General features: G+C 57.6%; 2 protein-coding genes across 2 annotated transcripts in view; one reads left to right on the plus strand and one right to left on the minus strand.

Moving 5' to 3' along the window:
- OSGIN1 (oxidative stress induced growth inhibitor 1) overlaps positions 1-15,755 on the plus strand; it is a 56,443-nt gene that overhangs the window by 24,394 nt on the left and 16,294 nt on the right. The gene's annotated exons all lie outside the window — the stretch shown is intronic.
- Positions 9,232-9,804, minus strand: LOC136792987 (uncharacterized). The gene has a single exon (XM_067018378.1). It carries the CDS (start codon positions 9,802-9,804, stop codon positions 9,232-9,234), a length of 573 nt encoding a protein of 190 aa, XP_066874479.1.

Here is a 15,755-nt window from a genome sequence, read left to right on the forward strand (position 1 = left end):
AGGAACGTGGTCACAGCGTCAGAGACACAGAAGCTCCCCGTGGGGGGCCTGGAAGGGCTCCAGACCCCGCGCCCCTGCGCAGCGCAGACGCTTCCACGTGGGGGTGCGTACGCAGGGAGAGGTGGGTGGGAGCAGTCGGAATGGAGAAGACCCAGAACCCCAGGCCCCCGGTGACCTTGTTTCTAGGGTGGCTCTGCCTCCTGGGCACCTCCATGAATAATGACGGCGTGAAGTTGCTGGCGGTGGCGGAGGCCAGCCTTTCCGCAGGGCTCCCCGCGAGCCGGGAACGGTTCTCGGCGTTCACGGCCGTTCCCAGACCTGTGCAGGGGTTGCTATTTTTATCCTCGTGTTGCCTGTGGGGAAACTGAGGTCCAGAGAGGTTGAGTCCCTTGGCCCAGGCCACGCAGCTGGGAAGCAGCCCCGAGGCAAGCCCCTCCCCCACTGCCCCGCAGAGCCCTGTGCGGTCGGGCCTCTGCCCTCCTCCCCGCCACCCCTCCCTTCACCCTCAGCACTCGGCACCCCTGGTCCCAATGCTGCCCCCACACTCACCAGGCCCCCCCGGCCCCAGGGTCTCCGTCCGTGCCGTCCTCTCTGCCTGGAGGCTCCTCACCCATCCTTCCGGTCTTAGTGGAAACGTCACTTCCTCGGAGGGCCCTTCCCTTCCCGTTGGTTATTGATCGGTGCTGAATCAAGCAGGACCGCCACCTCCCACATTCCGTAGGTGATGCCCTTATTGACGTGACCCAGGGTCGCGGTACAAAGGACCATCCTCTGGCCCCACCCACTGAACCTAGCTCTGGAGCGGTGATGCTCAGCCCTGGCTGCACGTGGGAATCACCTGGGGAATCTCTTAAAACCCCGGCGCCCAGGCCTCTAAAGGTGACGGTGGCTATTTATAGAACCGTCTAACCCAGGGTTCCCAAAGTGTGTTCCAGGGAACACTAGTTCTGCAAAATGCACCTTGAAGAAAGGGTGCGTGGCCAGTGAGTTTGGGAAATGCTGCTGTAAAGCCATCCCCCGACACCTGGCCATCAGATGCGTCAGGGTGGACACCACCCTCCCTCCAAGAAAGGAAGGCAAAAATGCCTGAATCAGCCTTCCTTCCCTGGAAGGACCGCTTCAACTGAGAGCAGCTGGGTCCTTGTCCAGCGGTCAGTCAATCAGAGACGTTGCCAGCCTACCCTGAGCCAGGCGCAGAGGCTGCAGGGTGTACAAGGCAGATACGGTCCCCACCCCTCCCCGCCCGAACCCTGGGCGTGGCTGTGGGTGTGCATTACTCTGTACCCAGCTCTCACGCCCCTCTTCTCAGGCGGGTGTAGCCACGCTCGGCCCGCAGAGCTCGGGAGAGGGAGGGCAGGGTGGACGTGAAACCCTTGGAGGAGAGAGAAGTCACCACCGCAGGGTCCCTCCTGCCAAGCCGGGCTCCTGGAGGGCCCTGGCTGGGCGCCTCCTCCCCGGTCAGCCAGCAGGGCCTCGGGGGGCCGGCCCAACTCGAGTTCGGGGGTCCAGGGTGATGAGGCCGAGTTGAGAATGAACAGGAAGCGGCATCTGTTGAGTTTTCAGGAGCCCGTACGCAGTCCTGTTTGCATTGTACCTACTTATTGACCAGCTAGTACAGGAGAATGACCCGACATCCAGAAAGTGCCAGTGGGTTTATAGTGAGAAGTCAGTTCCCAGCCAGGCAGGTCCGCACTCAGAGAGACGCCTGCTGCAGGTACTGGCATGTCTCCCAGGCAGCAGACCTGCCCTTCCCCTCTTACCACGCCCTCCTCCCATCCCCCTCCCTGCCTTCTTTTCCTGCCCCAACGGAAGCAAAGCCTACCCACCATCCTGATGTCCTGTTTTCACCCGCAGTCATGGAGAACCTTTCGTGTCATCCCCAAAAGAATGGCCGTAACATATTCTACTGCAAGAATGTGCCAGAACCTATTGAACGAGTCTCTTTTTTTTTTTATGATACGCGGGCCTCTCACTGTTGTGGCCTCTCCCGTTGCGGAGCACAGGCTCCGGACGCGCAGGCTCAGCGGCCACGGCTCACGGGCCCAGCCGCTCCGCGGCATGTGGGATCTTCCCGGACCGGGGCACGAACCCGTGTCCCCTGCATCGGCAGGCGGATTCTCAACCACTGCACCACCAGGGAAGCCCTGAACGAGTCTCTTGACGATTGGCACTTGGGCCGTGTCCCGTTTTCTTCTAAACAACGCTGTAACGGATAACTCAAGGCAAACGTCATTTCACACAGGTGCGAGTCTGCCTCCGAGACAGATACCTCCCGAGGCATCGCCAGGTTAAGGCCACGTGCACTGTCGTCATGGCAGATGCGGCCAGAGCGCCTCCCGAGAGGGTTCCCGCCGCCACGCCCACCCGCGATGCCTGAGCGATGCAGGCACTTCTGCTGAGGACCTTTCTGTCCTCCAGAAGCTCATCGTACCCCCACCCCCGACCACCCTCACCCCGGGTTTCTGGCCTCTGGTCTCAGAATCATTTCTTCCACTGACATCCTCTGCAGAACGTTGATAACGGTACAGAAACGCAAGTGAGCCCGGGGTTCAGGCAGGGACGGGCTTCTGCAACGCAAGTGAGCCGGGGTTCAGGCAGGGACGGGCTTCTGCTTCATCGTCCACCCCACCAGGACACCACCTTTGGGCCACCCAGCCAGGGCACAGGGAGAGACATTGAGGTCTCCCCGGGCTAAAGAGGCAAGGGGAGAGCGCCTCTCTGGAGCCGGCTGAGAGCCCGGCCAGGAGGGGGAATCGCAGGGCTGGAGCCAGGCCACAGAGTGCGCTCCAGGCTGGCGGACTGAGGAAGCGTCTCCCGGCCCAGTGGCCGGCCCACCTACGGGAGCCGACGGTCAAGCCTTCGGAAATTCTGCGAACCAGGTGTTAAGCACTCCCATTATTGAGACTTAAATTATATGAACTTACAATTAATAAATTACACTCGAAGCAAAGATAACACCTACCCAAAATGCATCACTCCCTCATGACTTTGCTCCATTTCGCTACGAGCTGTGGCCGTGAGGTTCCTTACGTGGATGTATCTGGAAATACGCCTGCACATCTCTTCCCAACTCTGCGGGCAGACCTGTCATGGGGGTCACTTGAAACTGGCCGTGGTGGGAGCATTTACAGCCCAGAAACTGGCAAACACGGCCCGCGGGCGCCGGTTCACCCCCTGCAGCTGGCTGTGCAGCGTTTGCCCTGCCTTCTCCCTCCCCCTGCCCTCTGACCTCCTGCCTCTCCCTTTGATCAGATCCAACCAGAAGCAGCTGGCTAGGGCCTCAGCCTCCCGGGGCTCACGGCAGGACAGAGAAGCGAGAGCACGGACCTGGGAGAAGCCAGTGGACGATAATTGGCACGCCAGGGCCCTGCTCTCGGGGAGACACAAGACACCTTCTAATCCGCGTCACCTTCCGTGTGGGGCAGGCGTCTGCGACCAGGGAGGCTGGGGCTGGTGCTCTGATGACGTAGCGGACCACGTCAGCCCTGAGCTCCAGAACCCCTCTGCGATTTTTAGAGTAATGATAACATACTTCTACTCCAGGGAATTCGTGTTCACATTTTGATTGATTCATCACCAGCATGTTCACAAGCCAGGAATCAGTGGTTCTCACACTTGAGCTGCATCTGAACCCCCAGAGGGTTTGTGGGAACACAGATTGCCAAGCCCCACCCGCAAGTTTCTGATTCACTGAGCATGATATTGTGATACGATAAGAAATACGTATTTTGGGGCTTCCCAGGTGGCGCAGTGGTTGAGAGTCCGCCTGCCGATGCAGGGGACGCGGGTTCGTGCCCCGGTCCGGGAGGATCCCACATGCCGCGGAGCGGCTGGGCCCGTGAGCCATGGCCGCTGCGCCTGCGCGTCCGGAGCCTGTGCTCCGCAACGGGAGAGGCCACAGCAGTGAGAGGCCCGCGTATCAAAAAAAAAAAAAAAAATACGTATTTTGGTCCTCATCCCTGGCTTCCCGGCCAGAGCTCCTAAAACCTTTGTCATTTCCTACATGATGAAATGCTAGGAGCATGTTTTACACTAATGGTTGATCTTTGACCCCCACTTCTGGACACAGAAATTCCAAATCCCTTGGCATTTCCTGGGTGAGGGGAGCATCTTTTGTTCTAATGAGGTGACTCTGGGTGGCCTCGGGGCCGGCTTCAGGATCTGGCGGGTCACCAGGACCATGTTAGGAAGCTTGGAGCTTTCAGCCCCGCCGTCCTCGTCCAGGGAGGGGAGAGGGACCGGGGAGTCAGTTGACAATCGATCATTCCTCCGTGATGAAGCCTCCGTAAAGCTCCCTAAAGTATGGGGTTTGGGGAGCTGCCAGGTCAGTGAACGTGTCCCCATGCCGGGAGGGCGACGCACGCCAGCTCCACAGGGGACAGAAACTCCTGTGCTCCGGATCCTTCCCGACCTCCCCCGTCTATCTCTTCCTCTGCCTGTTCACGTGTGTCCGTTAAAGTATCCTTTGTAATAAACCAGCAACAGGAAGTAAAGCGTCTTCCCGGGTTCCCTCTAGCAAATTAGCGAAGCCGAGGAGGGCGTCGTGGGAACCTCTGATGTGTGGCCGAGGCGGACAGAAGTGTGGGTGGCCTGGGGACCCACTGCTTGTGCCTGGCATCTAAGTGGGGCTGCAGCCCGGTGGGACTGGGCCCCTGGCTCGTGGGGTCTGTTCCATCTCTGGTTGGTGGCAGAATTGAATTGTAGGACACCCAGCTGGGGTCTGAGACTCAGTCGCCGAGGGCAGACACCCACACATCTGGGGTCAGAGGTGCTGTGAATAGGAGAATAAAGGAAAGAAGCAGTGAGTTTCTGCCAGCGAGTGAGCCTGGAGTGGAGCCTGAGAACTTGCATCTCTGAGTTCCCAGGTGGTTTGGGACCCCACTTTGAGAATTCAGCTCAGAGGTGTGGCCAGGTGGACCAAGGTGATATACACGGGCCGGGGCTTACAGTGACGAAACCACCAGGTAGTTGCAAAGAGGGGACGCGGTGAGGCGCAGGAAACAGGGACAGTTGCCCGGGAACCCCATACACAGGGGACCAGGGCAGTGCCACAGCTTGGGTCCCTGAATTTCAAAGGTAACTTGCTGATAACAGGAAGAAAACGCCTCTCCCGCTTAGGAAGCAGGGACTTGCTGACAAAGCCCCGACCTGGGCTGAGGACGGAAGGGGAAGAGAGATCTTGGGAGAGGGAGGAAATCAATCAGGCAGGGGCTGCCAAGGTCGCCGGCCACCGAGGCAGCAGGATTCAGGCCCAAGGAATGTGCCTCTCAGGGCTGGAGTCCGGAGCGAGCAAAGAAAGGCAAACGCAAGAGACAACATTCTGTGTGGTTCCTTTTATGTCAAGTTCAAGAACGGGCAACACTAACCTCAGGGGACAAAAGCCAGGCAGAGAGCTGGGCGTGTTCCACGTCTTGCCCTGAGTGGATGTCACACGGGGGTGCACGCTTTGGATGTGTGGGCTTTACTGTACGAAGCTGAGCACTTACTGCACATTTACCGAGGCCTCCTGCGTGCGGGGCTTCCTGCCGGGCTCTGAGGACGTCGCTGAGAGGAAGGGGCTGCCCTGACTCTGTGGCATCCCTCCCACGGTGCAAACCCCGTGTGCTCAGAAGATGGCGAAGGTGGCTTCGCGGGCAGGTGGAGGTGCACCCAAGGGCGCGGGTCAGGGCCCGGGAGATGTCGGCAGGTCGCCAAGATGCTAGATCTGAGAAGACGAGGCGGCCGCCTGCAGGAGGACGACGGAGGGACGTGTGCTCCCTGCGGGAAAGGCAGTCCACACGCAGAAGGACAAATGACATGTGTGCAGGGGACTGTGGGCCTTCGATACGGCTGGAAAGTCAGGTTCAAGGTGGGACAGAGCCAGAGATACACGGCTGGGGAGATAAACAGGGCCGGTGGTGGAGGGCCGGGCGATGCCGCCGAGTTGGAACTTCGCCCCTGCCCAGCTCCCCGCGCCAAGGCAGGGGCTGGCTGCAAAGCCAGCGACAGAATGGCGTGGCCAGCTTCCCGTGCAGGAAGCTGGCTGGTGTTGCGGGGCGGGGGCCAGCCGGCTGGTGCGTCCCTCTGGAGAGCCACGTGCAGTGTCTGGTAACCTTACACACTCGCCTTCCCTGTGACCCGGCGTTTCCCCTTCTGTGCATTCACCCCAATAAACGAAAGCCAGTGTCCCCTCAAAGGCTCGCTCTGGAACCATCAGAGCAAAAGCTAGAAACAACCAAATGTCCGGAAAACAGACACACAGGCTGTGGAGGATGTAGACGGTGAGGCTCTGCCCGGCGGTTAAACACAAGGGACCCACGACCCACGCACCGGCGTGAGTGGACCCAGGGCCAGAGATCCAGACATGAGAGAGAACATTCCGTGCGACGCCGTTGGTGGCGCGATGGAGAGCCGACAACACTAAAGCGTGAGGACCAGAGTCAGAGGAGGGGGCATTCCGGGGGCCACGCGGGTCCTGCGTGGTGGCCACGTGGGCGTGCACTGCTGCAAGCTTAAGCGCGCACTGCACCGTGGGTAAGTTAGAAGTCACACCCACCGCACAGAACTCGCGGGGACAATGCAGGCGAGAGCTGGGGAGGCCCTCGGTAACGGACGGGTGGGGGGTTGCGCGTGGTGGGGAAGTGACAGGATGTCACGCCCCTTTACTCTGGGGACTCCCTCCGGGGATCAGCGTGTTCATCCATCCAGTCCCGGGCACCGAAAAGGCCGCCGGGAGCTCCAGGCTGGTGAGTGTTGGGAGGCCTGGTGAGGAGGGGCCGTGGAGCCCTTGGGTGCGGGGTGCTAGTCCAAGGCCAGAGTCAGGGCCAGCCTCCAGTCTCGGCGCCCCTGCGGCGCTTGGTGTCTGGCAGGAGCTCAGAACCTGATCATGGCGTCAATGGATGAGAGAAAGAGCTCAGGGCCAGACTCCTGGTAAATTCTTTTGCTGTGAGGCAGCTCTTACCCTGAAGATGACTGGCTGGTAGGCCCCCACTCCTGCACCTCTAAATGGGACCTCGGCCGCTTCACAGGCGTTCGGGGCTCCGAAGGGCCCTCGCTGGGTTTAAGCTCTGCTTTCACCATCTTGATATTCTTTTTTTTTTTTTTTTTAACTGAAGTATGGTTGATTTACAATGTTGTGCTAGTTTCAGGTGTACAGCAAAGTGACTCTCTCTTTTTCAGATTCCTTTCTGTTATACGTTATGTGAGATATTGAGTGTAGCTCCCTGTGCTCTACAGGAGGTCCTCATTGTTTCTTTTCTATATAGTCGTGTGTATCTGTTAATCCCAAGCTCCTAATTTATCCTCCCCTCCTTTCCCCACTGGTAACCGTAAGTTTGTTTTCTATGCCTGTGAATCTGTTTCTGTTTTGTAAATAAGTTCAGTTGTATCATTTTTTAGATTCCACATATAAGTGATATCATATGATATCTATCTTTCTCTGTCTGGCTTACTTCACTTAGTATGATAATCTCTAGGTCCATCCATGTTGCTGCAAATGGCATTATTTCATTCTTGTTTATGGCTGAGTAATATTCCACTGTATATATATACCACATCTTCTTTATCCATTCATCTGTCAGTGGACACTTAGGTTGCTTTCACATCTTGGCTATTGTAAATAATTCTGCAGTGAACACAGGGGTGCACGTGTACTTTCAAATTAGAGTTTTTGTCCGTTCTGGATATATGCCCGGGAGTGGGATGGCTGGGTCATATGGTAGTTCTATTTGTACTTTTTTTTTTTTTTTAATTAATTAATTTATTTATTTTTGGCTGTGTTGGGTCTTCGTTTCTGTGCGAGGTCTTTTTCCAGTTGCGGCGAGCAGGGGCCACTCTTCATCGCGGTGCGCGGGCCTCTCACCGTCGCAGCCTCTCCCGTTGCGGAGCACAGGCTCCAGATGCGCAGGCTCAGTAGTTGTGGCGCACGGGCCTAGCCGCTCTGCGGCATGTGGGATCTTCCCAGACCAGGGCTCGAACCCATGTCGCCTGAGTTGGCAGGCAGATTCTTAACCACTGCGCCACCAGGGAAGCCCCTATTTGTACTTTTTAAAGGAACCTCCATACTGTTCTCCATAGTGGCTGTATCCATTTACATTCCCACCAGCAGTGAAGGAGGGTTCCCTATCTTGATATTCTTACTAACTGTTGAACAAGGGGCCCTGCGTTATCATTTTGCTCCATGCCTGCATGTTCTGTAATCTGTCTTGGTTTGGGCCCTGGGCGAGGGGTCTCTGGGCATCTTGGGGTAGGGTAGAGGATGCTAAGACTGAACCAGGACAGCTGTCTGGGGGGTTGGGGGCTCCCAGACACACATGCAATCCCACAGTTGCCAGGGAAGAGGGAAGACTCAGGATGTAATCACGGCGGTATTAGGGCAGGAGGCTCACAGGACCCAGATCCTGCAGGGACCCGGGCTGCTGTCCTCCCCATGAGGTGCCTGGGAGAGGCACCAGCACAGGGGGTGCCCACTGATGTCAGTGGGCGCCGTGGGCCCAAAGCTTCCTGCGGACTGGTGGGTGGGGCTGGGCTTCAGGAGCGCGACCTGCTTCTCCACAGCCCCAGTCCCCGGCCAGAGACCCAACCCGCCCTGCACACATGGAAGGAACAGCCACACAGCTCCAGAGTCCTTGACGGCCAGAGGTGGACAAGCCCATCCTTGCCCAGCCCCGTGAAGAGAGCAGAGCCAGGCCCAGCCTGATGAGGATTTAGCCCCCATGCCTCCACTGTCAATCCACTGTCAAAGCGTCCTCGCCTGTAGTGCAGGAATCGTCCCGTGAGGAGGGTGTCTGGGGCCCCCTGCTCATGCAGCAGACACCTCAGCACCCCTCCTCCCCGAGCCCGCACAGCCAGGCTGTGGCTGTGCGGGCTCCTCTGCCCCAAACCGTGCACCAAACGCACAGAGCCTCCAAGGTCCGGCCCAGACTTGACTGTGCCCAGGGGCGGCACCCCAGCGCTGCAGAGGGCAGGCAGCAGTGAAGGTCAGATGGCAGGCTGCCCAGCATGCTGGCCCCCCCATCAGTCCAAAGAGACCAGGGCCTGTCGGGTCGTGCTGGATGCAGCCCTGAGAGCAAAGCGGGGCGCTCGTCTATTCAGACAGGAACTCCCTTGTCCCGGCTAGGCCATCTCCTCACCCAGCTCCAATCACAGTACCTCAGTGCCACCATGGGATTGCCCCCCTTTAAAATGTACCAGCAGTACTTGGCCATGGCAGATAACTTGGAACTACATGTAAAGAAGAGTCCTATTATCCCACTACACAGTGATGCTTCTGATGAAGATGATGATGATGGTGAAGATGGTGATGATGGTGATAGAGATGAAGATGGTGATGATGGTGATAGAGATGAAGATGATGGAGACGGTGAAGATGGTGATGATGGTGACAGAGATGAAGATGATGGAGATGATGAAGATGGTGATGGTGACAGAGATGAAAATGATGGAGATGATGAAGATGGTGATGATGGTGATAGAGATGAAGATGATGGAGACGATGAAGATGGTGATGATGGTGATAGAGATGAAGATGGTGATGATGGTGATAGAGATGAAGACGATGGAGACAATGAAGACGGTGATGATGGTGACAGAGATGAAGATGATGGAGACGGTGAAGATGGTGATGATGGTGACAGAGATGAAGATGATGGAGACGATGAAGATGGTGATGGTGACAAAGATGAAAATGATGGAGACGATGAAGATGGTGATGATGGTGACAGAGGTGAAGATGATGGAGATGATGAAGATGGTGATGATGGTGACAGAGATGAAGACGGTGGAGACGATGAAGATGGTGATGGTGATGAAGGTGATGGCTGTCATGATGACAAAGATGACAGACGATGGGGATAAGGATGAAGGCGATGACCATGAGGAACCAGAAACCAGCTGTGGTTCATTTTGGTCTCAGCTCAGGCTGGTATCAAAGGAGACCAAGCAGGCCTCGTTTCTTCAGGAAACAAAACCACTCCCAAGGAAGGCTCTGTATTTGGAGAAGGAATCGGGCTCAGTTGGGAAGGAAGGCAGCAGGGGGTGTTGCCGCCATCAGGCTGCCGGGCCCGGCCCCTCACCGTCCCTTGATTTGCTCCTCTGTAAACCTGGCTGGTGATGGGACCTGCCTCGGAGAATGACGTGCACAGTGATGGCACACAAGGCGCTGAGCACCAGCCTGGCCTCTGGTTAGGATGTAGTAGATCGTAGCTTTTACCAGTATCATTTTTATCCCAGTCTCCCTGTTCTCTCCGGGTGGCCCACTCTCTCCTGCTGCTGCCACTTTTCCCTCCCTCCCCTGGGCCACGCTGTCACCTCAGCTGAGCCAGTGGGGCCTCTAAGCTGCTCTGCAGGATCCTCACGGGGTCTGCCTGTGGTCCGGGGGGCCCCAGAGTCAGCGGCCCTGTGAAGATGCACCTGTTGCATTGCTCAAACCTGGAGAATGGCAGGTATTCTTATTTTTTTTTCTTTTATACATTTATTTATTTATTTATTTTTGGCTGCGTTGGGTCTTCGTTGCTGCGCGCGGGCTTTCTCATTGCGGTGGCTTCTCTTGTTGCGGAGCACGGGCTCTAGGCACGGGGGCTCAGTAGTTGTGGCGCACGGGCTCAGTCGTTCCGCGGCGTGTGGGATCTTCCCGGACCAGGATTCGAACCCGTGTCCCCTGCATTGGCAGGTGGATTCTTAACCACTGCGCCGCCAGGGCAGCCCCCAGAGTCAGTGGCCCTGTGAAGACGCACCCGTCACCTTGCTCACACCAGGACAATGGCTGGTATTCTTGACCCCTGGGGTCGGCTCACACGGGACTACGCTTGTCTCGTCCGAAATCCGCACATCGAGTCAGTAGCTTCAGATCAGCCGTGGTGGGAGTATTTAGGCCATAGGAATTGGCAGGTGCGGCGATCCTGGCTTTTCCTTTGGAGGGAGTCAGTCAGCGGTTCCACCTTTAGCAGGACGGCACCGCTCACTCCCCACGTATAACCTGTCATCGAGTCGTGCTGATGCTGGCTCCAGAAGGGAGCGGGCACCCATCTATTCTCGGCCTAAACCACCAGCCTCCTGGGCCAGGGCACTGCCATTTCTCGCCAGGTAGCTACCACAGCCTGCCCACTGCTCTGGGGCTTCCTGGCCGGGCAGGGGTCCCCACTGCCGCCCAGCTAATGTCCAGGTTGTCTCTCTGCACGGCCTGTCCTCGGCCGGCCCCTCCGGCTCCCCTGCACCCTCTGCCTTCCTTTAGTTCTTCAAACAAAGCAGTCCAGCTGATGATCTGGGGGGCTTCTGCTCGGGAGTGTCTCTGCCCTGCCTTCCCTCGGCCTCCCCCACCAGCTCCCTGGGTGACCAGGCCACCTCAGCGGCGGTGCTACCACTGCCAAGGGGCTTCCCGCCCCCCTCACCGCCCTCGCCCCCATTCCCTCCAAAGCTCCCCGGACCGTCTTCTCTCCGACGCGGGCCACTTGGGCTCGAAGCGCTTGTTAGCTCCGGCCTGGCTGGCAAGGCGGGAGCCTCCTGGGTGATCAGCCCTTCTTGCTATATAAGCGCGGCGCACGGTAGGGCTCCGGAAACGCAGGCTCCGGCTCGCCCTGCCTCACCCGCACAGCACAGAGCTGGGTCCAGAGAGGCTTGCCCGGAACCAGAGGAACGTGCGGCAGGGCATCGCGGGCAGAGCAGGGCCGCTGGCAGGAGACAGCATGGGCGCGGGGGGCCGGGGGGGCCCTGGGAGCCGGGGCGGGTGGCACCCGTTCCTGCCGGGCCTGTCTGCTGGTCCCGAGGCCAGGCAGGTCCGAGGACAGCCAGGAGCCCCTGACGCTGGCACAGCAGAGGAGGTACGGGGTCTGATTCGCAGTGTATACGAGACTCTGGAGGCGTCTCTCATGGGGCCTCAGTAAGGAAGGACAGGAGTCGGGAAGCCTGCTTCCGGCGGCAACCACGAGACCCCGAAGCCCCGCAGCTCTCTCCCCGGGAATTCACAGGCGCTCTCTGCAGAGACACGTGTGAAACGCCCCTGGGGCTATTCCTCCAGCCCGTCCAGTCCCCGGGGAAAGGTCTAGCTCGCAGGACGCAGGACGCAGGACGCAGGACGGTGAATGAGGTCACTGAGGCCCTGACCTCACCACCGCCCAGGAAGGCAAGGCCAGAAGGGTATGTGAAATCCAATAAGGACAGCAAACAGGGCTTTTTTTAGCAGCATGTGGGGCAGAAGAAAAAAGGAAAGTGATGCCGCTCTTCCCCTGGGCCAATGGGCCACAGCAGCGGACTTCCCCAGGACTGCTTATCCGCCCGGACAATGAACTTGGACTAGAAGGAACCACACACCTGCTAGGAGGGCCCGGAAGCTTGGAGGAGGGGCAGGCCAGGGCAGGTCACGGCCCTCGGCAGTCCCACCGCTCCGCGCGCTGAGGGACCTGGGACGTGCCCCAAGAGGACTCACAGGACACCGGCAGGCCCCTCCGGGTCAGGGCCAAGCATGTGGGCCCCGGGTTTCTGAGGGACGAGGGGGCCCGTGCTCGCACCGCAGCCCCAGATCACAGATTGCTCCTGGATTACCCGCCGGAGGGAGAAAGCAGCAGTGGCCCAGGGACTCGGCACGGGTCCTCCAGGAGCAGTGGAGTCAAGTGACGGTCACTCCTTTGTCTTGTGGGGCCTGCAGACGGGTCCGGAGGAGGCGTGGACGGCAGTGGTTCTCAGGGTCACGCAGGAGACTTGTGACAATGCAGACGGCGGGGCTCATCCCAGAATTTCTGATCTCGTGAATCTAGGGTGGGGCCTGAGAATCTACATTTCTAATACGTTCCCCGGTGCTGCTGGTCCGGGGACCCCACTTTGAGAACCACGGCAGCAGAGGGTATTTGTGGGGGAGGGGTGGAAACGTGGGATGGATGATTGGAAAATGACTCTCTGCTCAGAGTGAAAATGTCTGGATGCTGGGAAGCACAGGTGGCGGTATCCACAGTTTGCTGAGAACCCACAACGTGCCAAGCAGCAAGCTACCCTGAGGGACGGGTGTCCCTATTTTATAGACGAGGAGATGGAGGCTCAGAGAAGTGAAGTAACTTGCCCAGGGACGCACAGCTAGTAAGTTCCAGAGACGCGGCCCAGAGTTTCTGACTCCACAGGCAGGACCCTTTTCACTCACCCCTCCTCCAAAGATAGGGCTGTGTCCGCTAGTGGGAGGGTCTCTAATGGCGTGTACCACAGGGCTCTGTCTTCAAGCCACTGCAAAGCTGTCGTCAAAGATTTAAATACACGGAAGGCACACTGATCTATATGCACGTGATATAAAGCCAAGGGGGGCCCTTCGTGCTCAAAACCTTTCAAGAATCTGTCAGGAAAGGGTGAAAGCAACAAGATTCATTTACTCATTCAATTCGTAGTTATTGAGCTCCTACTGTGTCTGTCCCAGGCCCTGCATAAGGCATACATCAGTGAACAGAACAAAACAGAAAATCCTTGTCTCGAATTGCCTTTCCTTATGATTATTACCATTGATTATACAAAGATAGTGAAAATTTGAACTTTAAAGATCCATCGGGCTTCCCTGGTGGCGCAGTGGTTGAGAGTCCGCCTGCCAATGCAGGAGACACGGGTTCGTGCCCTGGTCCGGGAAGATCCCACATGCCGCGGAGTGGCTGAGCCCGTGAGCCATGGCCGCTGGGCCTGTGCGTTCGGAGCCTGTGCTCCGCAACGGGAGAGGCCACAACAGTGAGAGGCCCGCATACCGCAAAAAAAAAAAAAAAAAAAAAAAAAGATCCATCTACAGGAATTCCCTGGTGGTCCAGTGGTTAGGACTCCGTGCTTCCATTGCAGGGGGCACGGGTTCGATCCCCGGCTGGGGGACTAAGATCCTCTGTGCCGCGTGGTGCAGCCAAAAACAAAAAAACAAAAAACAACAACAAAAATGCATCTACAATTCCTTGGCCCTGGCAAATATTCTAGCTTCTTTCTTTTTTTTTTTTTTTTCCCCTTGATTCCTTTCCACTTCCTGCCCTCAGGCCCACGTAGTCTGCTTCCCTTGTTTCTATCATAAAGAGTTTCCACATCCTCCTGGCTCTGTAAGTGCCATTTCCAAAGGCTGCCGAATGGCCCCCTCTGAGCACTGGCCTCCACTGGCTGGACTGTTCTCGGTGGCCAGCATGGAAGTTGCTTAGTTCTTGCTATAAATATCAGTGCTTGGTGCATGTCTCCTTGTCTCTCGTGGCTGGGGTTTGTCTCTGCTTCCAGGTTTTCCCTTAGGACTGGAATTTAGGCTCAGGGGATGGCTGTGCAGAGAGAGAATGAGATGAAAAGCCGTGGGGGTCAGCGTCGAGTCCTCCGTCGAGTTCAAAGGTCAAAGTTGAGGAAACCAAATCTCGGTAAATGAGCAAGGTGACGTCGAGGTCTGTCCGGTTGGTCGAGGCCCCGCCAGGGTCACAAGCTGGCCCCTGCCATCCTGGTGGCCTGCCTCTTCCAAAGACGTGTTTCTCTTTTAGACCTCATGGCTATTCCTGCAACAGCATAAAGACTGTGGTTTACAAAAAGATGGGCCGCCAGGATGGAAGGGAGTCCAATGTATTGGGCATCTCCACGGGCCAGGGAGTTCCTCGGCTGTGTCCCAGCTCGTCCCCCAACAGCTGCAGAGACAGAGGCTCCCCGCCCTGCCACACATGGAAATCACCAGTGGTGCTTCCCGGGTCTGGCCGCATCGCAGCCCTGTGATGTCAGAATCTCTGGGCCTGGGGCCTGGGTGTTAGTGTATCTTTAAACCCCCTCCACCAGGTGATTCTGACGTGCAGCAGGGATGAGAAGCACTGCTGTGCCACCTGCAGCTCACAGATAAGGAAACGGAAGCTCAGAGAGGTTAAGTCACTTGCCCAAAATCACACAGCTGACAGTGATGGAGCCAGAATCCTAGTTGGTCTGACTCCAAAGTGGAAGCCTTTTATACGTCCACCCTGACTGTTGGGTTTTGAGGGAAAGAGGGGGCAATCAGGAAGCAGAGAATGTAGCTGAAGACCCCCAGCCTCAACCCTGTGCAGACACTCCTTCCCGGGCCCCTCCTTGGCTCTCTCCATGTGGAGGCAGGATGTGGACTTTCCCAGCTTTAACACCATCTCCCCCGGGGGATCTATGGTGACTATCCAGGGCCGCCCTGAACCTGCCCTGCGCCCTGGCAGCTCACACCGACGTCCTGGGGCAGCAGGCGCGGGCTCTGCCACCAGACAGACCCAACTCTGAATCCCCTCTCCCCACTTCATTGCCCCCGGCCTTGGGCAAGTCCCTCCGGGTTTCCTCATCGGTAAACGAAACTTGTTATTGAAAATATTTGCCCACCTCTGTGGGTTATCGGGAGAATCGATGGCATGCGGGACATGACAAGGCTCTGTAAGCGGCGAGGGCAAATATTAGCTCTCCTGTCGTGCACTGGCCGGGCCGGGCCTAGTCACGGGTGCCGGGCAGAGCCTGGTCACGGCCCAGCTCTGCCGCCTGCCGTGACTCAGGGCCACATCTCACATTCTCAGGGCCTCAGTTTCCTCACTGTAGAATGGGAGAATAACAGCACCGAGGCCTCCTCGCTGGACTGGTTAACAGGTCAAAAGTATCAATCCCCCAAACACCTTATAGTGTGAACACCTCATAAGGGGGGCGGCCGTGGAGATAGGGAGCCCTCCCGGAGAGTTCAGGGGTCTGTGCCTTTGTGTCTGGACAGGAAGCAGGCTGTCCTCCTTCCTTAGTTCCTTCGTAGTCAGCCTTTTTGTTGCAGGTGCCCAGGCTCTGCAGTTGCAGCCCTGGGTTCAAGCCCCAATTCT

The sequence above is a fragment of the Kogia breviceps genome, chromosome 18, assembly GCF_026419965.1.
Source record: "Kogia breviceps isolate mKogBre1 chromosome 18, mKogBre1 haplotype 1, whole genome shotgun sequence".
Classification (NCBI taxonomy): domain Eukaryota; kingdom Metazoa; phylum Chordata; class Mammalia; order Artiodactyla; family Physeteridae; genus Kogia; species Kogia breviceps.

What these genes read in the sequence shown, in the direction of transcription:
- LOC136792987 (XM_067018378.1), bottom strand. Translation starts at nt 9,804, where the DNA reads ATGACAGCCATCACCTTCATCACCATCACCATCTTCATCGTCTCCACC.